General features: G+C 38.9%; 1 protein-coding gene across 2 annotated transcripts in view; it reads right to left on the bottom strand.

The window, feature by feature from the left end:
- pik3ca (phosphatidylinositol-4,5-bisphosphate 3-kinase catalytic subunit alpha) overlaps positions 1-27,363 on the bottom strand; it is a 42,475-nt gene extending 15,112 nt beyond the window's left edge. Inside the window, exons 1-12 of one of the 2 annotated variants that reach the window (XM_008105997.3) lie at positions 27,120-27,363; positions 14,035-14,322; positions 11,960-12,009; positions 9,857-10,271; positions 8,830-9,039; positions 8,139-8,389; positions 6,644-6,889; positions 5,952-6,037; positions 3,515-3,620; positions 3,119-3,271; positions 2,746-2,880; positions 2,458-2,582 (exon numbers count right to left, since the gene is read on the bottom strand). In XM_008105997.3, the coding sequence (XP_008104204.1) occupies positions 2,458-2,582; positions 2,746-2,880; positions 3,119-3,271; positions 3,515-3,620; positions 5,952-6,037; positions 6,644-6,889; positions 8,139-8,389; positions 8,830-9,039; positions 9,857-10,208 (1,664 nt within the window). In that variant the 5' untranslated portion in view covers positions 10,209-10,271; positions 11,960-12,009; positions 14,035-14,322; positions 27,120-27,363. The remainder of the gene's footprint in view (positions 1-2,457; positions 2,583-2,745; positions 2,881-3,118; positions 3,272-3,514; positions 3,621-5,951; positions 6,038-6,643; positions 6,890-8,138; positions 8,390-8,829; positions 9,040-9,856; positions 10,272-11,959; positions 12,010-14,034; positions 14,323-27,119) is intronic. The other variant, XM_003218108.4, reaches the window with a different exon arrangement.
- Positions 27,364-27,564: the final 201 nt, after the last annotated feature.

Raw genomic sequence — 27,564 nt, 5'->3', positions numbered from 1 at the left:
TATCCTAGAGTAGATTAACTTTTTCCACTCACTAGAATGCCTCTCTTCACTGCTGAAAAAACAGCTAACAAAATCCAGCCAAAGATGAAAACAAACAACCATTATGTTTAAATCATAAGGTTAAGTAGAGGTCGATTATCCCGTATCATAAATGCTTGGAGCTAGAAGTGTTTTTATTTTTTCAGATTTCGGAATATACATACATAACGAGATATTTTGAAGAAACAACATGTTTCATAAAGGTCAGGGTGGATTATTTAATCATTAAACAGATATCAAGATTGCGATGCCCCCTAAAAAACCTTAGATAGAAATTCCCACTGACATTACTAAAACTTTGTAGAACCAAGGTGAAGCTGGAGAAAGACAGAGGATCTGTGAAATCGTAGGTATCCACTTCTATCATTGCTGTCCAGTTTTTCTCTGGGGAGTCCACAAGCCACCCACTTCCACCTTGTGAACAAACAAATAGGAGTGACACTCCCCATAGACAGAAGGGGGCAGCTGGTGGCAAAATGGAGCATTTCAGATTTCCAGATAAGGCAGACTCAGCCTATATTATGTAGAGGGCATGATACCCGTGAAAAAGCTAACAAAAATTATAAGAGTGTTAAGCGTCTGTTAGAAAGCATTTTACAAAATGTATTTCACAAATAAAGAAGTGAATATTTTGGGACAGAAATTTCTGCTAAAGACCTTCACAGCATTTATTGCAAAAAACCCTGACATGGATAAAAAGGCCATATAACGTGATCTTAAAATATTCACATGGCAGATGTTCCTCTCATAGTTTGGTTTCAAGGAACTTGGTACTATATAAGTAACTAGCTGTGCCCGACCATGCGTTGCTGTGGCTTATGGGAATGATTTGTTGGCCAGGTGGATTAGTAGTGAATAGCCTCGCAGCCTCAAAGCCTGGCTGTTTTCTTCTTATGCAAATCCTTTTTTGGTGAGCTGGAATACAATGGAATAGGCTTGCTGCTTGGAAGGCTGGGTACTTGCATTCTAGGGGAATGGTTTTTTGGCCTATTTGAATTGCACTGAACAGCCTCGCTGCTTCAAAGCCTGGCCGCTTTCTATATAGGGGCAGCCTTCCTTGGGCAGGTTGAATGCGATGGAGTAGCCTCGTGGCTTCAAAACTTGAGGGTTTTCTATCTAGGGGAAATCTTGGTTGGCCAGGTTGAATAACAATTAATAGTTTCAGTGCAGCAAGTATGAATGCTGCAATTAGTCACCTTGATTAGCATTTAATGGCCTTGCAGCTTCAAAGCCTGGCTGCTTCCTGCCTGGGGGAATCCTTTGTTGGTAGGTGTTAGCTGGCCCTGGTTGTTTCCTTTCTGGAATTCCCCTGTTTTCAGAGTGTTGCTCTTTATTTGCTGTCCTGATTTTAGAGATTATATTTATAATCTTATATTATCTTCTTAGAACTGGATTATATGAGGCCCCTTCTACACAACTGTAGAAAATCCACACTGAACTGGATTATATGTCAGTGTGGACTCAAGATAATCCAGTTCAAAGCAGATACTGTGGATTATCCTGCCTTGGCATTCTGGGTTATATAGGTGTGTGGTAGGGCCTTGAGTCTACACTGCTATATAAGCCAGTTCAAATCAGATAATCTGTATTTTATAGGCAGTGTGGAAGAGGCCTGAGTTAAGAAGCCCAGAGCTCCATTGTGGCTGAGTGGGTTTCTAGGAGACGAAGTGGGCGGGGCCTACTGTTCTAACTGGCAGCAAGGGGAAAAACAGCTATTCGTGGCCCTCTAATTTGGACTTTAGTTTTCTAGGTTTTTTTGTTTGAAAGACATATTTTGGGTGACTATGTCTTTTGTGGCCAAATTTGGTTCAGTGGTTTTGTTGTTTACTCCAAAGTAAAACTCTGGACAGCACCTAGAAACAAACCAGGTTATTCAGAATACTTTCCTAATGGACCATTGCTCTGATGGGTTAGGTACTAAGTCTGAGGAAGTGTACCAAAGGTGAATCTACACTAAATAATTAATTCAGATTGATACCACTTTAACTGTCATGTTGCAATGCAATAGAATCCTGATCCTGTTTCATTCCTATATAAAGCACAGTCAAGTTTTTTTTTAATTGTGTCAAAAGTGAATTGAGGCATGTCGCTTCTGATGTGAGAGAATCAGCTGTCTTCAAAGATGTTGCCCAGGGGACACTCGGATGAGTTACCATCCTGCAAGGAGGCTTCTCTCATGTCCCTGCATGGGAAGCTAGGGGTAACAGACGAGAGCTCACCCCATCTTGCGGATTTGAATCGCCAACCTTCAAGTCAGCAGTTCAGCTGGCACAAGGGTTTAACCCATCGCGCCATCCCGACTCCCGCCACAGTCAAGGTAGTCCTTGGGGCATTGACTGCAGTACGCCTTTGGCTACTTTCCCCACTTTTCACATATCTAACATCACCATAGAGGCTGCTTCAGCTAGAGTCTCATACCTGTGGCTCCAAAGAAAGTCCTTTTCTTGTTCAGTTATTTCAGACAGAGGGTCTCGAGTGCAGATTGCATGGAGTTGCTCTTTATCGCTCTCTCTTAATTCATTGTCTCTAGCTAGTCTATTACTCTGTAAAACATGAATATACATCATACAACTCATACAATGGCTATGTTATTCCAACCTTTTCTAAATTATATCAAAACTAGTGGCAGATGCTTTATGTTCAGTTCCATCTTAGTAGACATGCTCTCATTTTTACAACACAACCTAGAAGAAAAATGTTGCTTACCAGTCCAGCATGACTGTAGTTAAATCCTAGCTCTCGAGAGATAGTCCAATTGGCATGGTCTTCAATTACTGACATGTCAGGAAACTTTACAGGACTGCTAAACCAATCAAATTCTAACTCCAAACAGGGAGTTTCCTAGAACAAAGAAAATTATAATTACATAAAGTATAGTGTTGCTTTTTAAAAAAGATATAAGTATCTTAAAAAGCCAAAAACAGTTAAGATATATTAGTGGCAACCCTTAAAAGACTGTACGTCTTCCTAAATTACAGGGGCATTTGCTAAATAAATTGCCCCTATTCACCATGGTTTGCAAATAAGCTAAAAATGGACAGGAAACATTTACTTATTTCTGTTATCAGCATCATCTTACCTTATTTGGATTTGATCCAGTGACTCCAATGGGATTGAGCAGGTCTTCCAACCCATGAGGTACAGGCCACAGATTCAGAGCCATTTTGCCAGAAACAAGCGTGTCTGTGTAATCAAACATGTTAATATTCCCCCACGCCAATGGGCAGTGCTCCTTAAAAAGAGCAAACAATCACTGTTTAGTCTCAGCTATTAGTAACACACTCCACGGTGCAAGCTCAGATTTAAATGAATTAAAGGGAGGGGGACATTTTAAACTCGCATATGGGAATCACAAAGCAAGTTACAAACATTACTATTAGTTTGGAGATCAATTCAATAAAAGACTGAATAATAAGTTTAAACAATTTGCTCTCTGTACTTTTAAATTGTCTGTAATAGATAATAAGAAATTTACCTCCTTTGCTCCCTTTCTGCCTTTGACAGAGCAGATAGAAAGGCAAAGCCGAGCAGCACGTGGGAGATCAAGAACTTGCATTTCATATTGCAGCCATTCATTCCATCTGCAAGAGAGAGAAAAGTGGGGTCACCCAAAACGTGGCTCAAATACAAAACTGCTAGTACAGGTTTTGATAAGGAACCTCCTTTTTTCCAAATTGCTGCTCTGGCATTCTGTTTTTGCTTTGGCAACAAGCTGTTTTTGAACACAATGATTAAATATATCTAGGGCACAATATTTCCACATTTAAAAAAAACAGTTCAAGCACACATTCGCTTTTAAGTAGACTAGGGAAGGAAAGCTAGAAAGCATATTGTAAAGCAATTATCTGAACAAAAGCCTCTTGAACACTGCATGAACTAGTTCTTCTAAGGTCATGCTCAAATCCCTGGCCCATTCTAACAAGGCAGTGCTTGTGTTATTTCCCATCCCCTACCTCTGTTGGCTCAACAAAACTCTAGGGCTCTCCCACAGAAACTTCCATTTTGAATATAGCATTGCCAGCGTTGACCAGTTTTTTCTACACAACTATAAAAATAGTTTGGAGGTGCATAATGCTGGTTTTTCCTATGTCCCCAATGAAAGAAGAAATATCACCTATAAGCATCTTCAAGCCTTATGAATGTTTAAAAGCAACTGATTAAAATGAATCTGTCTGCTATAAGAAACCACATACTGGGAAAAATAGGCCACCCTTACTTATTGAAACAGGTAGGTATTTTTGTCTATCCTCCACTCAAGACATAGCCCTTTAACACCTTGATCAATGAAGGGGAGATTTTGCATTTGACTACCAAGAGGCTTTCATGGCTGTTGAGCATTTGACAGTTTTGTCAGATCGTTTGCCTGTTCCCACTGGCATTACATACTCTGAATACAAATACATTTCCTATTGGCCCAGAGCCCAAATCTACAACCAAAAGACGAAGAAAGGCTTTTTGCTGCTGCTGTTCACAAAGCTAATTCTAAATGTCTTAAATGGTGCGAGAGGCGAAGATAAAAGCTTAATCTGCCCAATAACAAAGTAAACTTGCACACTTAGAATAGAATGTTTAAAAAGCAGCAATTTAAGAGCATTTTAAAAATTATTATTTATTTTTTTCACCTTTAAATTACAAAATGTTTTCTGGGTGGTTAGTCACTCCTTACCATACCATAATACTACAGTCAGAGTGGCATAGTGGTTTGAGTGTTGGACTATGGCTCTGGAGACCAGGGTTTAAATCCCTGCTCAGCCATGAAACTCCATTGGTTGACAAGACACTGGGCAAGCAACACATTCTGAGCTCCAGAAAACACCATGATCCATTTGCCTTAGGGCCACCATAGTTTAGAAATTTGAAGGTACACAACAGAAACAATAAAATGACTGTTGCAGGAACTCAAGTTTCAGCTATTTATGGCGCCAATGTGGTGTAGTGGCTTGAAGATTAGACTATGCCTCTGGAGAACAGGAGTCGAACTCCTGACTTTGGCAAACCACACTCTAAGCCTCAGAAAACCCCCTGATCCTGTCACCATAAGTTGGAAATGACACAACTACAACTAATCATGAGAGAAGGAAAGGACTGTCACAAGCAGAATTAGGATATTGTGATCCCCAGGCTGTTACTGGACTGCAAATATCTGAAACCCTACCTGTCATGGCGAGGGCTTCTGGGAGTTACAATCCAACACATCTGGAATTTGCCTGAATCCTACCCTTATTTAAAACAGACTTTTGGGTGGGTTGTTCAGACAGTATTTCACAAGAAAGCTTTACCCTTCCATTTGCTAATCTGAGAAAGGACAAACCTAAAGAAAGTGATGTAAAGCATTCCCTTTTCAAAATTTTCAAAGTAGTTTTCAGACTAAGTGGACACCACTGTACATACCATAGACAGAAAAGTGATTTTGACCATCTTAGTCATCTCCCATAGTTCAAAACATGGGGCAAGATCATGACATATGCATATCATGTAGCTATGTGCCCAGTACTAGCCTGAAATCCACCTGGTAAACAGCAAAAGCTCTTCAATAGCCATTTGAGGGATCAGCAAAAACAGATCCAACTATTTTCTTCTAAATGGACATGCTGTGACAGCCATCCACAGAGATCTCCAGGTCTCTTTGGGAGGTCCTAGCAGATGCTATCTTTGCAGTGCATCCAGGTAAAAGAAAATAGCTGGATATATTCTACTCATCCTCCTGCTTTCTGAAAAACATAGGCATGGGCATACTGAGTGTGTGTGTGGGGCGGGTATTTTGGTCACTGAGTAGTCAGAACAGAATTCTAAACCAATCAACAACCAAAAAAGTGATTAGTGATAGCATGAGTCTGATTTGTAACTCATCAGCAACATGCCAAAATGATTTTAAACACCAATTTTTAAATTGTTTTAAAGGTATTGTTTACCTGGGATTGGAGCAAGGTACTCTCTGCGTATTCACATTATCACACAATGGTTCTCCACCATGATATATTCCAGTCCGGACATAGATCTAAAAGTAGCACATTGCGAAACATAATCATAACTAGTATATGCATGTTAAGTATCAGTCTCACAAGGAATGAGACACAAACTATTTTTCAGAGACTGCTATGGAGTGATTCAGTACCATTTTGCTCCAAAAAGGGCGAGTGGAAAACCTCTTCACCCGCTAGCAACAGTGACATTCATAGTCATAGCAAAAATACTGCCAGTGCCTAGATACAACACAACAGGAAACAAACAAACAAACCCCCCAAAATCCATTTATATTAGTAGTCAACTCAATTTGGTGCTAAAATCAAACAAAGTGAACCAGTATATAAATTTTGGAGAATTCTGTAACTGAAAGCAACACAAGTTGTGACACCGAAGTACTACAAGTAGACAACACTAGATAAAAGATGTGCTTGCTATTTCAATCACAAAGATTAATTTCCTATTTATTAGGAGGGGATGGTCTTTTTGACCAAAGCTCATATGGAACCAGCAGCAAGTCAAGGTTTAGTGGTTCCCAGCTAGTAATGCAGAAATAAAGAAACCAGGGTATTTCTAAGAATTACTTATTAGCAACACACTACATCTGCTTAAGTTGCATACAGAGAAAGTTTGTTATTACCTTGTCAATGTCCCGAATATTTACATTTACATAAGTGGCACAGAGAATCTTGATTCTAAGATTACTGTTAATAGCCCAGAGAGATTTTGCAGAAGATTCTCCATTCATGTATGGTGTAGCTGTAGAGATACGTCGAGAATAAGATGGCATTGTGAAGGTATCCAATGGCAGTTGGGTATAAAGACTTTCCTTAGCCATCAGCATCAAGTTGGGCATTCGACCAAGCATGATGCAGCTCCGAATATACTGAAATGGGCGGAGAGAAACATAATTATTATCCTGAATCTTGCTACTGTAGCACCACTGCTAAATTGCAATATTACAACACCAGCAGCGTTAACATTTTGCTATTCAAGCCCAAGTAGGCACAACAGTGTAACATGCATATGTTGCATGAATAGCAAGTTCACAAGGAATTCAAAAGGTCAATATTGCCCTCTTGTACTGGTCCTGTGTAAATTAAAATATATTTCCAAAAATAGATTGTTTCCTTATTAACACTAGGATGTTTCTAATTCTTATATTTTCTTTATGAAAACAAAAAAGAGAATGCAGAAGAGAATGTAGAATTCTTGGTAGCAAGAACTGTTCAGATATTACTGAAGTATAGTTTTATCAAACAATGTCATATGAACTTATTTTAAAAATTGAATTCCTAAGTAAAAGTACAATCCTGGGACATGAATTTTATCTCAATTAAATTAAATGTAACCATAAACATTACTACTGAACCAAAAGCCTCTAAAGATTCATTTGTCCTGACTTGAACTTTTCACAGCTTCTCCCAGATATGGTGTTTTCCTATCTATTTTCAAGGAAACGTAGATGGTAATGGGATGTAAGACTGCTCAGTTCAATGAGGCCAATGTACAACTAACTGTACTTAGGATTATAGCCTAGTTCTTAACACTGTGATAAATGTTAACCAATGGGCTTAACACCTATTACCACAAAAGGCCTTTGCAGAAATACTAATTACATCCCCAACATGATACAGGTCACTGTAGAGTAGTTGTAAAGCACAGGGATCTCATGTTGCCCTTCTCACACTGGTGTAGGATGTGCATTCTCCTTCTTTTGATCTAGTCTCAGTTCACGTGGGATAAATTTGTCCAACTATATCTTGCATACCTTGCAGAAGGCACCTTATAGAAGATACCTATTGCTTGCACCCATATTAATCAGTTAGTCTGCCAGAAACCAGTATAGTGCATATAACAAAAGCAGAGCACCAACCCCCCCAAACCAACCAACCAAAAACAAACTTTAGTATTTCTCATTAAAATGTACCATTTCTGTTCTGCACACTCGCTCTCACACTTAACTATTGCTTAATTACTTTGCTTTTCACATGCACACAAATAGCCAGATGGTTTTAGTGTTTCCTCTTTTGCACTTTTGTAATGTAAATGTCTATATCACACACTGATTTATCCATAACAAACTCTCTAATTGGCAGCATTGAATTTTAAAATATATAAAAGATCATACTCACCTTATACTGACTCAGGGGGTGTTTTTCTAGCAAATATTCATCACAACCACATACTTTTAAAATATACTTCCCCTGGTACTCCAACACACAGAGCTTTAGCTGTTCTGACGACAGCAACATGCTTCGTGTTTTTTTCCTGATTGCTTCAGCAATTACTTGTTCTGGTACATAGTCGTGATTTATTTTTAAGGTGTACTTCTGCTTGTCATTGTTAGGGGAGACAATAACCCATATCACCACTATTATTTGCCCTGCAACAGAAGGAAACTAAGTTAGGTAATATTAGAAACTGTAGCCACACAACAAAAGAAACTATTTTCCATCTGATCACTTGCTCCAAAAAATCCAACTGTCCTCCTGGCATAACTGAAGATTATTACATCCCAAACACAATTCAGAACTCTGGTTAATTTATGTATGTTTAGGACCAAAGCAACAAACCACCTCAATAAGAGTGCGTCATTTTTTTAAATAACAAACCCTAACAATGATATAAGAAATTCTGAATGAAATCTAGCAGTGTTTTTTTCAACTAGGAAAAGTGACTATATCAAGAAAGCTATGTGTGCAAAAAGAATTCAATTTTTATTGAATCACCCGTACTTATAGGAAATGTATACATCAATTTTCATTCTTTAAGCAGTATGCCATTCCACCCAGGTATCCAAATAAAAAGTGCATCTATTTCTACCTTTATCAAGTTTACTGTATATGTGCTTGGGCAACTCAGGCGAAGATTCTATGTTCGGGGGACAGACGTACAATGCTCTACTATGGGGTGCATTAACATCCCGCAAATCTACTGCTTCTTTACAAACATTAAGAATGTTTCTTCTGAAGTCTTGAACTTCTGGATCTTTCACCAGGTCAAATTCACAGACAGGCATGCCAATAGCAAAACCTAAACAAACAAAGAAAATAATGATCCTTGATATATAGTAAGAAAAAAACAAGTACTCCTCTTTCTAGGTGCCAACCCCCCTTCTAAACCTTCTCCCCAAACTTGTTTTTTTTCCATTGCTGTCTTCAAATGTCATCTTTGAGGGATTGTAGAAATTAAACTCATTTTTGGACATGACCCTGAGAACAACCATTTAAGTCATGATGCTTGAGCCAAGTGGATAAAGAACAATTTCCCAGTTCAGATATAAAGCCAGCCATGATTCTGCCCAAAGTGGCCATCACAGAGCTGTGTAAAATGAATATGGGTGGTTGGGGAAGCAAATTAAAGGAAAACAATGTTTTTCCTTGCCCTCCCCATTTATAATCTTTCCTAAAGGCTTCCATTTCCATGATTACAACAGCATTTCAGAATTTAAAAATTATCTTGAATGTGGTGCTACAAAAAAAATTCAGTTATTTTTAGTTAAAGAAAACCTGATAGTCAATTTGAAGGAAGTTATTTAATTGTTGTTGTTAAATTACAATGTATACATTAAAGATATACAACTCAAATATACAAGCAGCACATGCAGTGTCTATTTTGGCTTTCATATCTACTCTTAGTTTTGATCATGAACAGTAAGCAAGCTCATTTAAACAATTTCAATCCATGTCCCTGTTCTAACATTCAAAAAAGCAGCTTTTGAAAACTAGAAATGGACTTTGGGCTCTTTCTGTTTGTTGGCATTTGGTCTCAGATGCTGTTTGAGGCAGTTCCCCACCTCTGAAGTATATACATATGAATATTTTCAATGAATGAATATAGCAAGCCTTACCGATCTCACGATTAAGAATCTTCTCTTCCCTGTTGCCTACTGGCTCTATAACTTTTAGAAAGGGCTGGAAGAGCCGTAAGTCACATAGTCGCCGTGTTTCATCAAAAAATTCTTCTCTTTCTGCTTCTTGTGTAACACTTACAAAAATGTAAGAAGACTCATCTTGAAGGAGTTGATAGAGGGGGTATTTTCTAGCTTCTTTAAAGAGTTCATGTTTAATATTTAACAAAGTGGCCTCACGGAGGCATTCTAAAGTCACGATCATACCATTTGGTAGAAGACATTCCACTAGGATTCTTGGTGGCATTAAGTGGATGCCCCATAGTTCCCCAGATGATGGCCTTGGAGGCATTTTGCAGATAGGTTCTCTTAAGAGATATCAAAATACTAAGTTTGTAGACTCCTGCAGGAAAATCTAAAGAAATATAAAAATACAACTTAGATATCATATAAGTATATCTCGTAATCAGGTCTGATTTCCACATTCTTTCCAATGCAGTCAGATTTCCAGCACTCATCATGGTACAAAATATAAATTATTTCCTAACCATCCCCCACAGCAACTTTTGCACAAAGAATATCAAACCAACTATAGTTGAGAATAAAGTAAGCAGCTGCACAAGTAGGAACGTGGTTAACTCAAGCAGTATGCTTGACAGTCACCTTAAGAAAATCTATGGTCCTACTGCTCCTAGATATCTGGAGACAGAGAAGACAAACCCAGAAGCTACTATTAAGTTTGGCTGAGTGTCACAGAAATAAAATAAATGCAAAGCTTTCAAGTATACACATTTTTTTTCTAGAGGCAACATAGCTCTGGCCATGTGGAATGTGTGAAATAAAGAGTTGGGTTGCACCAAAACGCCATAAGATGTCTTCTCTCATTCAAATACGATTTTCTTGCAGAGTGCCACTTTTTTTAAACTGTGTAGAAAGGAACCTCCTCCTGTGAATTTCTGGCAAACACTATTTAGAAGGATTTTACTATAACTAGAAGGAAATAAATCCCCTATAAAACAATTTAGAATCTAATAGCAGGTGTATGTATCCTTTCTAGAGCAGTCCCTCTAAATAGTTTATTGCAAAGTGACGTGAAGACTTGATTGTGATTTGCTTGGTACAAACCTCTCAAGACACTTATATTTTCTGTTATACCAAAATTCCCTAGCTGTGCACACATATGCAGGTTTCAACAACTTTTGAACTTTGCTCATGGTATAATCCCTTTGTACCCTTAAGTCAACAAAAATCATTTGACTTCTTGTAAGGAACTTCTGGGGGTGCATCTGAAGATTATTCTTTTTAGCAAGAGACTTGGTTTTCCACTGTCAAAGTCTAGCAATCAGATCTTGCAACCATTTTTCAATAGTTCTTCATATACAAATGTAGAAAAGAAACATCTGACTTATGAAAAATACACTACCTTAATGCCTTTTTGAAAATGGTCCTTTTCTTTAAAACTTCTAGCTTTACACAGTGTATACACTTCTTTAGAACAAGGAAACAACCAGACTTAGAAAAAAATGACACAAGAAATCTATGATATAGTTCCAGTGTTCTGGGAAATGTCTCCCCTTTTTTTGAATGTGACCGAATTACAGCATAACATTTTTCTGGGTTGTGCAATCGGAGTCACATACATTCCCAACACAAACAGCTGTTTTCCCAGCTGGGGCCCTCTTCCACTCCCTTCCCTAGCGACATGGATAGAAAACCAAGGGGGGATTTTGACCTCAGCACTAGAGGGAGGAGAGGGTGTTTAACCTTTTCTCCTCCTACCACTTTTGCATCCAGCTGCACCCTTCCAAGTCTGCATTGCCCTTGAAAGAAAGAAGGTGGGAATGAGATCTGTGTGGTATAGTGATGAATGCCAGACTAGAAATAAAAACCCAAGGTCAATCCATTACTTCCAAGGCTCACTTTCAAACTAACCCTCCTTACATATTTGATCTAAGGAAAAAAGGGTAAGAAGCTAACATTTATATGACACCCTAAATTATTAGAACAGTGCGTGTGATGCAATATGTTTAAACAAAGGACTAAGATAGTTAATTTTAGTAACATATTTGCCACTTATTCCCCCAGCTTCTTTTTGTCATTCACCTTTTTCTCTGTAGGGTGAACACATCTGTTGGACGTACATTGCCCCACTCCTTTGCAAAAAGAAAATACATTTGATTTATGCTTCATTTGGAGAAGAAATAAAATTCAAGTATCCAATTTTAGAGTTGCTAGATCAAAATAGCTGTTGGCATTTGTACTTTTCTCCTTCAGGAAATGGCAAGTAACTGTCTGTACTTAGCTTGTGCACACATTTATTTTGCTGACACGCCAAATCAAGTTCCAGAAGTTGAAGTCTTGGAAAGTGGGAATGTAAAATCAGAGTAACTGTAAAATGCAGCTGGCAGCCAAAGCTGTTGAATGGAAGGGATTACAGTTCTAGTGAACTGAAGAGTGTGAAGACAATTTTAGTGAGCTGCAGAACAAAACATTTCTAGTAATATTTTAATACATCAACCATAGTAGTTGTTCAGATATAACTGAAATATTTCTCATCGCAGAGGAACTGTAATACAGAACAGCTTTAGACACACTTACTCATAGTTCATGTATACTGTGTGTTATGGATTTATTATCAGGAACACGTGTAGTCCAAAAGGCAGAAGCTGAAGAGTGGCCAGAAATATTGCCAAGACTATACAATTGGGTAAAGGGGTAACATGCCAAGAGAAATGGCGAGATATAAATACAGTAAGTATCATTTATACAACTGTACTTTGATTAAATAAAAGGAAGTATTTCCTGGAAACTAAAGAAATCATGCAGTTGCCATGTTACCTCTCAGCCAACTAGCCTAGGAAGGTAACTTTGCACTACCATATCAAAAGTCCAGGAGGAGAAAAATGCTTCAATTTGCCATGGTTTTCAACCTCCTGGACAGGTCAGCAAGGTCTAACCTCATTAAGACAAATATTCTTTATAACTCATTTTGTTTTAAATACTGTGCTATGCTACCTGTCAATGCCTAACTGGACATGAATTAATCTAACAAGGAATTTCGTTGTAGCCGCTGAAATTATTTTTGATTCATACTGCATCCAGCCTCTCATATTCATTTCAAAACTTATAATTATTTAGGAATTTCAGCAGTTTTTCAACTTCTCTGCCTGGGCATCGTTCATGAAGAAACTGAGAATATGGTGGCAGGGAATAAGTATGCAAATTGGCACATTTTTTGTTCTGTTGATGTCACTAGCGAAGCCAGAGATTATCTTCTCCATCCTGGGCTTCCTCATCATTCTAGTCCTTTTTTCATGCTCAGAGAGACAAACAGGGGCAAAGGACAAGAAAGAAAAGCAGAAAAGGCTCAAGTAGAAATTAGAAGCTTGGAAATTCCGAGCGTAAAGTATATATTTTATAGGATGGAAAGAAGTCAAAGACAGCCAAGGAAGTTCAGGAAGAAAAGGTCTGGAGTAACTGTTGCAAAAGCAAAGCAGAGCAATTGTTTATGTGTTCTATTGGAGGTGTAGGCAGGGAAAAACTAGCCTTCTATAGGTAGCTCTCTCCAATAGGCATATTAGATGGCCTTTCTTTTTCCTGTCCTACTGAAGAGAGTGGAAGAAACTATTCAGCATTGTGGGATGTTTTTCCCTTGTCTACTAGAAAAATAGCCTTTAAAACTTTGATGTTCCCTTCCTATCTTAGGTAAGGATGAAGAATCTATTTTAATATTTATTCAAATGTGGAGTTTGTTTCCAAAAGGTACCAAATCCGAAAAATTTTAAAAACGAGTTATAGGTGGCTGCACATTGTTGGCTAGGAGAACATTAAATATATAAATCAAAACTATCAAATGTATCAAATCACTTTGATACAGAGTTTGGAAAATTGCATTATATAGCAAAGAATACATGTTCTCGGCATACTTTTTTCGATTCCTGCAAATTTTATTTAGATGGATTTGGTACCTTTTGGAAACAAGAGCCATAAATATTTCTTACTCATCATATTGCATTTATAAGAAGAGTATATGACATGCTGACACTTTGCACCTCAGAGAAACACAAACAAAGCATTTGGATTCATCCTTTTATTTCCAAGGTAACTAATCTTCAAAAGGGCCCTCTGCCAATTTGTGGACAGAAATGAAGAACTCCAAATAAACAACTTCTACCTACCTGCAATTTCTTGTCCTTTTGGATCAGGCAGATCCCACACAGTCCTCTAATTCACATGATGGTTACTTTTTCAGAAGTTCTGTGGTATTCACATGACGTACCATACAAAGATGTAGGTCTCTTGACATAATCCAAAAACATTGCCGACATGAACTGTTTTTCAACTCTGGGACACCGTACTGTTTGAACTTTTACAACAGAGAGCTAAATCTACAATTATATTCAACATTTTTATTTCTGAGACTCATAAAGCCGATGAAGAGCACATTCTTGATCAACATAACCAACCTGGAGGAAAAAGAAAAAGAAATGTTTCAACAGTATTCAACATAAACAAAACTTTAACAGGGAGATTGCATCATGATAGGAATGAGAGCGGGAGTTTCCTTACAGAATTAGGTTATAACTAGTTTATTTTGCTTCATTAGGTTGCATCCAGGAGAGTCATCATGATGCAGTGGTTTGAATGCTGTTCCATTCAAATCCTGCTTGGTCATAGGAAGTGACTGGGTGACCTTCAACAACTAATATTTCCTCAACCTCAGAAAAAGGCAATGGCAAGTCCCTCTGAACAAATGCCATAGAAATATTAATAATAGTAATAATAACAATAAAATATTTTATTTATTACCTGCCTTCCCTGATGGCTCGAGGCAGAGTACAACAAATTCAAAAACAAATGAACATAAAAATACAATAAAGGACCATGATAGATCACCTTAGAGTGGCCATATGTCTGAAATGACTTGAAGGCACATAATGACACAAAGGTGGAATCTAAAATACTGAATTTAGAGGAAAGAACCTTTCAGATGCAAATAAAAAGTCTGATAACCACAGAAAATCAAACATTCCTACATCTTCATAACCGTCACCCCCCACATCTTATTCTTCATTGTGCTTGAGTGAGACACTAGAATCATGAAAAAACATTTAAAATATACAAATATGTAAATGGGATGACAACTGAAGTAGTTGATAGCCTATTTCAAACAATGAATTAGCTTACAATCATACTATAGCATACTAGAAAAGGAAATTGAAAAACAGATACTAAAGCTTACTGTTAAATTTAGGATATTTTTAAACCATATTTAACCAGGCTTTATCCCTTATGTGGCTTTAATGTGGCCTAAATTATTATTAAGTATGCAATCTAATGACTTGCTGCCTGAAAGCTCTACAAGGGTGGAATGCTGATGGCAAAGTAACACCTGCTGTTTCTAGACCAATATGAAGAAAAAGCTCTTGGACAGGCAAAAATAACTCAAAATTACAGTTCTTTTTTATATCACTATCCCATCTTTTGCAACGGAGGCAATGATGCAATTGAGGTTTTTTGTATTTATAGTAGAGTCTCACTTATCCAACGTAAACGGGCCAGCAGAACGTTGGATAAGCGAATATGTTGGATAATAAGGAGAGATTAAGGAAAAGCCTATTAAACATCAAATTAGGTTATGATTTTACAAATTAAGCACCAAAACATCATGTTATACAACAAATTTGACAGAAAAAATAATTCAATAGGCAGTAATGCTATGTAGTAATTACTGTATTTACAAATTTAGCACCAAAATACCACGATGTATTGAAAACATTGACTACAAAAATGCGTTGGATAATCCAGAATGTTGGATAAGCGAGTGTTGGATAAGTGAGACTCTACTGTACTTCTATAGCATGGGAAGGAGCTATGCAACAGCTAGTTACCCATATGCTCCTTAACAATAGAAGCAGTTCCCAAGTTACGAACAAGATAGGTTCTGTAGGATTGTTCATAAGTTGAATTTGCATGTAAATCGGAACAGGCACATTTTGTAAGTGTAACTCCAGCTTATATCTAGCTTTTTACGATGCTATCCAAAGTATTAAGATCTGTGTGGTATTTGTTCTGTCTGTGCCCCTATTCAGAAGATTTCACTTCACTTTCTGTCCTGTAATACTTAGATTTTGAAAAATGTGGCTTGTTGTGGAAACAAGGATTGTTATGAAAGCTTCAGTTGAGGCTCGTTTCCCCCATAACTACTCTTTAAAGAGTGAATTTCCCTTCTGAGGGGTAGATTTCTTTCACTTGCTCTTGTCTCACCCCATGTTCTTAACTATGAGTTGTTTGTAAATCGGATATTTGTAACTCATGGACAGTCTGTAGTTTAAAGAAATCCAGCATGGGGAAATTTTCACAGACACCTCATCTTATCTCAGTGCTGCAATAAAGGGAGATAGTTTTGTTGCAGCATCACAAGATAAAATATGCCTCATAAACATCTGCCCAAGATATTTTTTTAAATGCATGACTCTCATCTGGAGTAGACAGTTTTACAACAATTTGCTACAGGTTTACTTCTGTTTCCATCTACCAATAATCAGCATGATTAAGCAAGTAAGTATCTTATTCGCTAAAATCAGAGAGCCTATCTGGAAAAAAAATAGGAAAAGTGCATGATTAGATATAACATTTCCCAGTGGCTTTCAAGTTTTGAAACCACTTCCTCCTCTTTAGGAGTCTGAAGGATAGATATTGAAGAAAAGATTAATTTTGCCCAATAGTTATTTATTTATTTACAGTATTTATATTCCGCTCTTCTCACCCCGAAGGGGACTCAGGGTAGATCACATTACACATATAAGGCAAACATTCAATGCCTTAACATAGAACAAAGACAGAGACAAACACAGGCTCCGAGCTGGCCTCGAACTCATGACTTCTTGGTCAGAGTGATTTGTTGCAGCTGGCTGCAGCTGGCTGCTCACCAACCTGCGCCTAAGCCAGGGCCTTACTCTCTAATCAATTTTTTCATTCAAAAAATACATAATTAATAGCAGTATTGCAGTCTACGACCTGGAATATTTATGAAATGTTAAAAATCAATAATATACAAGTTTATTTAGATACAACTCCTTTAATAGTCATGTTTCATGGGACATTTGGTTCTTACCCCATAATGTACTATTTGAATCATGTAGTATCATGATGGACCCCATAAAGGAACTGCCCAATGATGAATATTTTTTGGATTCTCCTTCATGAAGTAGGAAGGGTACGTGGTTTTCCTGTTACAAAATATCTGATGTACTTCATCACATATAAACTGCTCTTTCAAAATTTCTTTTACCCACAATTCATGGATTAGCCTTCCTTCTCTATTCATCAGACCAGGGTCTAAATTCTTTAAGCTCCACATCAAAACCACTTCACCTCAACATTTTCTTAAATAAGAAAAATGCTAACTTAAGTCTTTGCTCTACAATATTCTTTTTTATGCCACTTCTGTTTCTGGCTATCTCTTTATCACCATCGTTTTCTAACAAACGTTGAGCCCTGGGCCAGGCAGCTGTCACCTTTTATACTTCATACCACAACTTATATAACTGAAATAAAATCTGAACATCAGCAGGAAGATGTTCTATAACCTAATTTTGCCTTGACACTCATTTGAGGAATGACTACTTGCCACATATAAAGTATTGCTATGGACTTTGTATCCTCTCCTTTCGCTTCATTTTTAACACCGTATTTTCAACTTCAGTTTGCAGTTGGTGGATTCAAGAACGTTTTCCCAATCCCATGTCTTGGGAAGAACATGAGTCACTTTCCCAGGGGATAGAAATACTAGCCTGAGTAAAACTATTGTCCCTGGATGCCAACGCTTCAGCCTAGAAATCGCAAACCGTAAAAGACGAAAGAACAAAATGTTTTCATTTCCTTCTTAAACATGTCACTCCAGAATTCAGCACAAGAACTGGCAGGGTTGCTAGCCTGCTTGCTTTTGTGGCTCTTCAAATCTGTTGCAAAGTGACTGTGGTTTGAAGTCTTCAGGCTTGTGCGCACTTCCATTCTGTTCTAGACTGTAAAACGGGCAGCACCTTAAAATATCAACAACTGGACAACCCAATCAGAAGACTGTTTCTCAGATATGACTATTTTCAAAAAGAAATAGACCTCACATTTTCCCTTTATACTCATAAAACACACAGCAAAAAACATAGGCCCAATAATTCAAACCTCTCAGCACGTTCCTATTTTTAGAAACATATTGAAACACAGATGTTTAACTTCCTAGTCCTAAACTGAAATGACCAAACTATGCATGCACTGGATCTCTGTTCTTGCCAATTCTTGGAAGACACCCAGAACAAAAAATATTTTGCAGAAAATGCTACTATAAGACAAAGACCTTTTCTAAAAAAAGTTCAAGCAGAGAGCTCTAGTATTGACTGTTTGTATCGTTTCCACATGCACCTTCTCTAACAAGCCAATAAGATAGCTGCAAGTCTTCATTTATAATTAGTTTGCAGTCCATCATGTCTACTAAGATCAATATGAATTTATAACATTTCCAATGTGCAGTGGCTTGCAGCCTTTGATGTTTATTTTGTACTACATATACTGAACTGGACAAAATAATGTACATTTCACCTTCCAGGCATTGTTCTTCTTAGTTCTACAGCATTTACAACAGCAAAGTTATTGTTTCTATTATAAAAGATAACTACTTATATCTAGAATGGAAAGCAATCAGTTGACATTTATTTCAAGATCTCGAGAATGGATCCAGTTATTTAAGAACAGAAACATTTAAAACATCTTTCTCTCATAAGACAAGTTACCGAAAAAGACCACAGTGTAAAATTTGCAGTAACTTTTTTTCCGTCAAAGACTTAGGAATTTGATTCTGGTATCAAACATGAATTCCTGGGCTCAGCATGATTCATAGATACCATCTTGCAGATCTTCCCACCTGAACCACTGGTCTTCATTTAGTTTGTGGACGTCTTTTAAAGAAGTAGAATCTATATGCCAAAGACTGTCAATCATTTGCCCAGACCTATGTGTTTAACAACAGCTTAATTGTACAGCTGGGAACAAACATTTCAGACAGAGCACAACTCCCCATCCAAAAAAATCACCCCTCAAAACAATGTCCTCACTAAGTAGCCACTAGGGCCTACAAGTCTCATAATGGTTACTGTTTATGTCCAGTTGCCAAACATGATGTGAGGATTCAGGTATAGCAGAGGCATCTTGTTTTTGCACATAATGAGAGCATAGCAGAAAGGAAATATGCCTCACAACTCAATAGACTTTGAGGACACTCAAAAGTACAAAACGAGATGCCAAATTCTTTCACGTATAGCTGAACGTCAGTTCAGTCCTTCTTCTCATTCCAATCCACAACAGAGAACCTGTAAAGTGGGTGAACCCAATGGCTACCAAAATAATGGCTGGCTCTGAAGATCTGTTAAGTCTCATTGACTTGTTCACTATATATTTCATGTATCTATTTCTGTCTGTCAATTTATATATATTTAGACAAATAACACAAAATGCATTAAATGGATCAAAAATGAATATATTCCAAGATAATATAATCTCAGGCGGCTAGGGCTTTAAAATTTGGAAAGAGACAGCTTCCCATAACTATACTGCACATGAAAAAGCATTAATGCTTTCCACTATAAAAAACTGAAATAAAGACCATGGTAGAATTACAAACGTCTCTGATAGGCAAGTACTATGGAATACAATGGCCTTACTTCTGACCAAATCAGCACAGGACTATGATGTAAGTATCACATAAAATATCATGGAAATCATATGTAGGATGGGATTACACTCACACAATTTAATTTACATTGCATTCCTCTGGTTTTCTGACTGCACATTTACATTTTTGCAAGATGAAAGACTAGATCAGGGATGGAGAACCTATGGAAAAATTCCAGGGGGAAATCTGGGTCTCAGCCTCCCCAAGGCTCTCCCTTTATGTACTCTGAACATATACAGGCAGCAGAGATTTTGCCTACAAACTCAATTTCTGATGGAGTTTTGGGGAGTGGATGGGTGTTTTCTGGTGACAAAAAAGGGGGAAACATATATAAATGTATATTTTTGGAGGCTATCTGTCAGAGGTTACTAAATGAAGCCATATCCTTTTAAGACTGTTGTCTATTTTGTTTTCCTTGCCTTATATTATTCAACATATTCTTAAATCAAATGCCGCTATAATTTTAATACACATTATCATAGACAGTTAAGTGTACTACCATCTTGAATATTAAGTCATTCTCCATGGTCTTTGTTAAGTTTAAAACAGGAGCATTTACATTAGCTAGAAAACAACATGCATTAAAGCACAAGAGAGCAAGTGAAATAATGCCAACCTTCACATTATTAGATCCCCTCTGATCTCCACAAAAGCAGGGCTATTAAGCAGGCTGCTTTTCGATGCAACTTTTTTGAGCTATAATCAGTTTGTTTCAAACAAATATCCCTACAAAGCATGCTTTGTAAAATGTAAAGCATGCTTATGAAACAGCATTAAAGGGATTTTTTTTCCTATTTACAGACATGGTGCTTGTGCTGGAGCTTTGCAACAATGTCTGCACAGAATAACTCCACTGAAATTATGCAATTTGTTTTTCAGGTGCTTAGAAATAAAATTTAAATCCAGAAGGCTGCACTGCTTCAAGCTATGTATAAATATACTCATTGACTACATCTGCCTTTGATCAGCCTGTCACGAGGATATCCCCTTTCTAAAACTCAATATACTGATTTTCAAAATGGTTAGCTTCCCAAGTAATTACACGACTTTCGTCTACATATATATTAAATTACAGCAGTGAAAACAAATGCAATAAAGTGTCCTCAACACTATTCCCCTTCACCTTCTCATTGGAAATGTTTGTGTTACTTGCTGAGATACAAACACATGCAAAAAGGCAAAAAAAGGGGGGGGGGAGGGGGTAGTGCCCAGAACACTGTGGTTTTAACCACTCCAAACCACAGTTCTACTGTTTCCTTCAAGCAACCTGGAAAACATCCAATGAAGGGAGCAGAAACCTCTTCAGATCTCATCCATTCATCTACAAGAAGAATTGGTAGGGAATGCAGAAGAGGCCAAGACAGAAACTGGAGAATAGAAGAAACAGAAAACAGCATGGTGGGATGGAAGAGAAAGGGAGAAGAGCCTACAGATAGAAGAAACAGGAAAACATGGGATGAATCCACCCCTGTAAAACACTACAGATCCAGCTCATAATACTCTGCCCTGGTTTCACCCTGCTAACATACTTACTCATAATAAATTGGATTCAAATTGGCTTCATAACCACACATTTCTCCTGTCCAAATTCAAATTGGTAAAAAGCAACTGTGCATTACTTCCTTTTCCCTGAATGCAAAAAGTAACAACTAATAGTTTTAGTGTCAATTTCACCACTCTCACTGGATGGCCCCCCACCCCTTCCCCAGTTTGCCCCTTAGTATGTAAATCTTGAGAAGTGAGGGAACTTTAAGTATCTCCGACTCACATCGCGTTTCTCAGAGATAGTTTTATCAACTCCTTTCTCTGAAAAGTAACATACAGCACCCCTAAATTAAGCAGATCTGACCTGGTACTAACCAGGAAGAGCCGCTTAGCATAGAAGATCACACAGGATCTGGTGACCTCGGGATTCATGATAGGGAGAAAGAAAAAAATGGGGCAAGTCCACTAAGATTAAAGATATGAGAAAAAGAACATGTCATGAACATGTCAAACGAAATTGAGGACGGAAAAAAATAAGAAATATACATGGATTGGTGGAATTTACTTAACACAATTAGGACTTAGCTGCAATATGTGTAATGGAGCGAGTTCTTTCATAGGCATCCTATGATGCAAGAAAGGTAACTAATATGTTCACTCAAATATGTACATTTTAAAGTTTGCCTTCCTCCTGCAACAGAAAACAGAATTCCTAGGGAATATTATGCAAGGAAAGAGAGATATAATTTTTTCCCAAAGGCAGAGGGGAGGAAGAATATTTGTGCGTAAGAAAGAACAGTTAAGATATACACACAGAAGCACCTACCTTACAATGCTACTGTAAAAATAACAAGGAGGAGACTATTTGTATATCCCTGAGTATGCTAGTGAAAGAATGGGAGAAAGGTGCCACGGTAAATTGTGTTTGACTAAAAGATGGAGCAACATATAATTTGGGGAAGGTACATATTTTAGGGGCCAGAATAAAAAGGGAAGATGGGCTGAGAAAGGGCTCCTCAATATGGGGGATGAAAAAGGACCATATACTGAAACAAGGAGAAAAAGAACAAGAAAACCATGAAAAAACAGTATACACCATATATAAAGATGTGGTTGTTTGTTTTTCAGGATGTATGGATGAAGATGAAAATATCTCCAAAAATCGGTAAGAACAATGGAAACTTAGACACACACAGTTTCAATTGCGTATTCCTAGGTACATATACATGTTTCTAAGACTACATCTTAACCACTCTCAATAAAAATATCTCTCTGACTACATCAATCCCACTGAAGGCAACCAAGTCACCTCTCCTGAAGTACACACATGGGAATCCAGTGCCGAGTTACTCTCCAAAGTCAAAAACACAAACACTCCAAACTGAAGCTGGGGTTTCCAGGGCCTTAGGAGAGAGAGAAAAAGAAAAAAAAGAACCCCAGTGACAAAGTACGTTAAAGCACTGAGCTGGAGACCGAAAGATCCCAGGTTCAAACCCCGGGAGCGGCCGCTGTTAGCTCCAGCTCCTGCCAACCTAGCAATTCGAAAACATGCCAATGTGAGTAGATCAATAGGTACCGCTCTGGTGGGAAGGTAATGGCGCTCCATGCAGTCATGCCGGCCACATGACCTTGGAGATGTCTACGGACAATGCCGGCTCTTCAGCTTAGAAATGGAGATGAACACCAACCCCCAGAGTCAGACATGACTGGACCTACTGTCAGGGGAAAACCTTTACCTTACCTTAGGAGAGAGAAAAAACTCCTCCACAAGTGATTTTTTTTTCCAAAGAGCCTTTTCCTTCTTTGTCTTACCTACTCTTCACAATAAACCAAACCAACTACTTTCCTGATTTTCTACAGAACAAAACATTTCCTTCAGTCTGAAAAGCTCAATTTTGAATCCCATTTTGGGAGAAAGGCAGAGTATTAATCCAATGACAAATAAATAAAGGGGGGAGAGGGAAGAAAGCCCACATCTTTTGTACAGAACCACTTATCTCTAGGCACACCAGAACTAGGGTGTGACTGGAGGGAGAGTTGCATTTTATCTAGATGAGTTGTTTTGAAAATGTATTGCAATGTTGTGGTTTGTCATGTCTTCCTTCCTCCTCCCCCCCCCCCCCCCCGCCCCGGTACAATGTAAAATGTATATGCAATATGGAGCCAAAGTTTTGGTTCTTATTGTAAAGAATCATGTACATTTGATGCTATATAAACAATAATGATGCTATAAAAATAGTAATGAGAATAATAATTTAAATAAATAGCCTGTCCACCCCGCTTCGAGCTCAGGTATTGCAGTTACATGTATTTTTTGTTTTTCCAATTTAACAGGATAACTTTTTGTTTTCACAGTTATATTCTAGAATTTTGTTACTCCTTTCTTCCCTTTAACATTGTATATGTGTATACATATACCGGTATACAGTACCAAGTATTGGTTTCGATCTTTAAAGCTTTACATGGTTTGGTCCAGGCTACCTACAGAATCGACTTGTTCCATACAATCTGCTCCTTTGGACACTTAGGTCCTCACGCAAACCCATTCAGGGGGTTTCCTGTCCCTCAGCTTATGTCACCCCGCTTTCCACAGACAACTCTACAGGCATTTTGTGACAAAAGTCAGGTCACTAAACATGTTCATTCAAAGGTGTCCACAACAAACACATACAATTTACAGCTCATTTCCTTTTCCCGCATAACTCTTAAAGCTTATAGTGCAAAAAGAGGGCCAACAAAAAGATGGCACAATCCCAAAGGCAGAGAGAAAATATTAATGTGTGAGAACTCAGGCCCCATCTACACAGCTGTATAAAATCCACATTGAACTGGATGATATAGCAGCATGGACTCAGATAACCCAGTTCAAAGCAGATATTGTGGATTATCTGCCTTGATAATCTGGTTTATATGGCTGTGTGGAAGGGCTCTAAGAGCAAGAGGGGCACATAAGAGACATGAAAGCACAGAGCAATGGCGAATTGAAAAGCAAAAGAAGGAAAAGGCAGAGAAGAAAGAGAAAGAAGGAAGGGAACAAAACCAGAAAGAATGAAAAGAGATGGATTTTAAAAGATTTTGTGATGTCATTGCTTAATTTTCATGGTAATGTATTATTATTATGGAATTGAATGTTTGCCACTCCTTGTTGAAAACCACCCGGAGTCCCTACAGGGACACAGAGTGAGATACAAATAAAGTTTCATTATTGTATTATAGTTTTATTAAAGGACAAGAGAGAGAAGAAATTGGAATAAAATAAAAGAGGAAGCTTTAAAAGGAGAAAATGTATTTGGGGGGGGGGGACAGAATATGCCGGAAAGAAATAAAAGAGAGTGGGTTGCTTTGAGTTTTCCAGGCTGCATGGCCATGTTCCAGAAGCATTCTTTCCCGACGTTTCGCCTGCATCCATGGCAGGTATCCTCAGAGATTGTGAGTCTGTTTGAAACTACAGACCTGTTCTTACCGTACATCAAGGGAACAACTGACAACATTGGGAAGCTGATGAAGAAACACAACCTACAAACTATTTACAGACACACTAGGAAAATCCAACAAATACTGTGTTCAGCAAATGGACAAGTAAGATTCTCCCACCTCTGCAGGAGTCTACCGTATACCATGCAGCTGTGGACAAGCCTACATAGGGACCACCAAACACAGCATTGGCCAAACATGAATCAAGGAACATGAAAGGCACTGCAGACTAACTCAACCAAAGAAGTCAGCCATAGCAGAGCACCTGATGAACCAACGCAGCATATTATTTGAGAATAAGATGAAGAAGGAAAATGCTATTTGGGAAAAAATCACTTGTGGAGGTTTTTTCTCTCTCTCTTAAGGCCCTGGAAACCCCAGCTTTGTGTTTGTGTTTTTGACTTTGGCAGGCTAGACGGCTAGCCCCCTATCTATCTAGGGACAACCTGGCTACAGTGATCCAGGCTACAGTCATCTCGAGACTGGATTACTGTAATGCCCTTTACATTGGCCTTCCTGTGTCGGTGATCCGGAAGCTCAAATTGGTGCAAAATGCAGCTGCCCGGCTCCTTGCGGGAGTCCCGATAAGATGCCACATAACACCAATCTTACGGCAGCTGCACTGGTTACCAATTGAGCACCGGATCACTTTCAAAGTGATGGTGCTTACCTTCAAGGCCTTACATGGTCCAGGGCCGATGTACCTGAGGGACCGCCTCACCCCCTACAAACCCCAGAGATCCCTCCGTTCTGAGGACCAAGACCTGCTGGAAGTCCCCAGTTTTAAGACCTTGCGTCTAACTGCAACTAGACGCAGCGCCTTTTCAGTAGTGGCGCCATCTCTGTGGAACACCTTGCCACCTGAAGTTCGTGCCTTGCAGGACTTGTTGGCCTTCCGCAGGGCATGTAAGACACACCTGTTTCGGCAGGCTTTTGAGTTCTGTTGCTGATGTTTTAAAAGGTGCTTTTAGGATGTTTTAAAGATTTATTTTTTTTAAAGATGTTTTTAAAATGTTTTTTAAATTGTTGATTTTAGCCGGTTCTTGTAAGCCGCTCCGAGCCCTAGGGGAGTGGCGGCATATAAGTTTGAAAAATAAATAAATAAATAAATAACTCAGCACTGGATTCCCATGTGTGTACTTCAGGAGAGGTGACTTGGTTGCCTTCAGCGAGATTGATGTAGTCAGAGAAATATTGTTATTGAGAGTGTTTAAGATGTAGTCTTAGAAACATGTATACCTAGGAATAAGCAATTGAAACTGTGTGTGTCTAAGTTTCCATTGTTCTTACTGATTTTTGCTGGACCACTCTCACAACCAACATGTCAGACAACACAGAGAAGCCACTGAAATCCACAAGCATGTGGACAATTTCAACAGAACGGAGGAAACCATGAAAATGAACACAATCGGGCTACCAGTATTTTAAAAACTCTAAAAGCAGGACAGTAGAATCATAGAATCGTAGAGTTGGAAGAAACCTCACGGGCCATCCAGTCCAACCACCTGCAAGAAGCAGGAAAATCTCATTCAAAGTACCCTCGACAGATGGCCATCCAGCCTCTGCTTAAAAGCTTCCAAAGAAAGAGCCTCCACCATAGTTCGGTGCAGAGAGTTCCACTGCTAAATCGCTCTCAACAGTGAGGAAGTTCTTCCTGATGTTCAGGTGGAATCTCCTTTCCTGTAGTTTGAAGACATTGTTCCGTGTCCTAGTCTGCAGGTCAGCAGAAAACAAGCTTGCTCCCTCCTCCCTATTACTTCCCCTCACATATTTTTACATGGCTATCATGTCTCCTCTTGAGGAGCCTCCGGTGGCTTAGGGGATAAAAGCCTTGTGACTTGAAGGTTGGGTTGCTGACTTGAAGGCTGCCAGGTTCGAATCCCACATGGGGAGAGCGCGGATGAGCTCCCTCTATCAGCTCCAGCTCCATGCTGGAGAAGAAGAGAAGCCTCCCACAAGGATGGTAAAAACATCAAAAACATCCGGGGGTCTCCTGGGCAACGTTCTTGCAGACGGCCAATTCTCTCACTCCAGAAGCAACTCCGGTTGCTCCTGACACGAAAAAAATGTCTCTTCTCAGCCTTCTCTTCTGCAGGCTAAACATACCAAGCTCTTTAAGCCGCTCCTCATTGGATTTGTTCTCCAGACCCTTGATCATTTTAGTCGCCCTAAATAAAGGACAACACTCAGAAGACAGGGGAATTCCAGACATGAATCCATCAGGGCCAGCTAACACCTCCCAACAAACGATTCCCCCAGGCAGGAAGCAGCCAAGCTTTGAAGCTGCACGGCTATTCAATGCTTATCGAGGTGACCAATTGCAGCATTCACACTTCCTCCAACAGACGTGAGTTCTTTCTCCCAACTTGGACCTTTCACAGATATATAAACCTCAATAGACCACACAACCTCTGAGGATGTCTGCCATAGATTCAGGCGAAACGTCAGGAGAGAATGCTTTTGGAACATGGCCATACAGCTTGGAAAACTCACGGCAAGCACAAAGATGAGACTAAAAAGTGAAAGAATGAAAAAGGAAGGAAGGAAGGGAAAGAAGGGAGAAAGAGAAGAGCTCACCCGTCACTCAGCGTTTGCCGGAAATACCTCTTCCTTCAGCTCCACACCTGCTTCATCTTCTTCCCTCAAAGAAGCAACAAACAAAACACTCTCACACACCCAGAACAGGAAGGGAGTAAAAGAAAGGCGTGACCCCGGATGTAGATGAGGACCTCTGTCGGGAGGAAGAGACGGCGCGCGGAGGAGTGAGAGGAAAACAGAGCCAGGCAGAGGCGGACATCAACAAACCCGGGGCGGCCGAGGAGCGCATGCGCGGGTCGCGGGCCGGGAGTGGGCGGGGCTTGTTTTGGTGCAGCCGCACTGAGTGGTCCCACTGACACCAGGCCTGCTTTAGGCTCACCATGAATTAAAGGTATAGCACACTTTGATTCAGTCAATGTCAGTAATATTTTGAGGTCATACAAATATAAAAAGGTACAGCAGATCATTCTGTGCTGAGTCATTA

Source organism: Anolis carolinensis, chromosome 3 (assembly GCF_035594765.1).
Source record: "Anolis carolinensis isolate JA03-04 chromosome 3, rAnoCar3.1.pri, whole genome shotgun sequence".
Classification (NCBI taxonomy): domain Eukaryota; kingdom Metazoa; phylum Chordata; class Lepidosauria; order Squamata; family Dactyloidae; genus Anolis; species Anolis carolinensis.
This window is presented reverse-complemented; position numbering and strand designations above follow the sequence as displayed.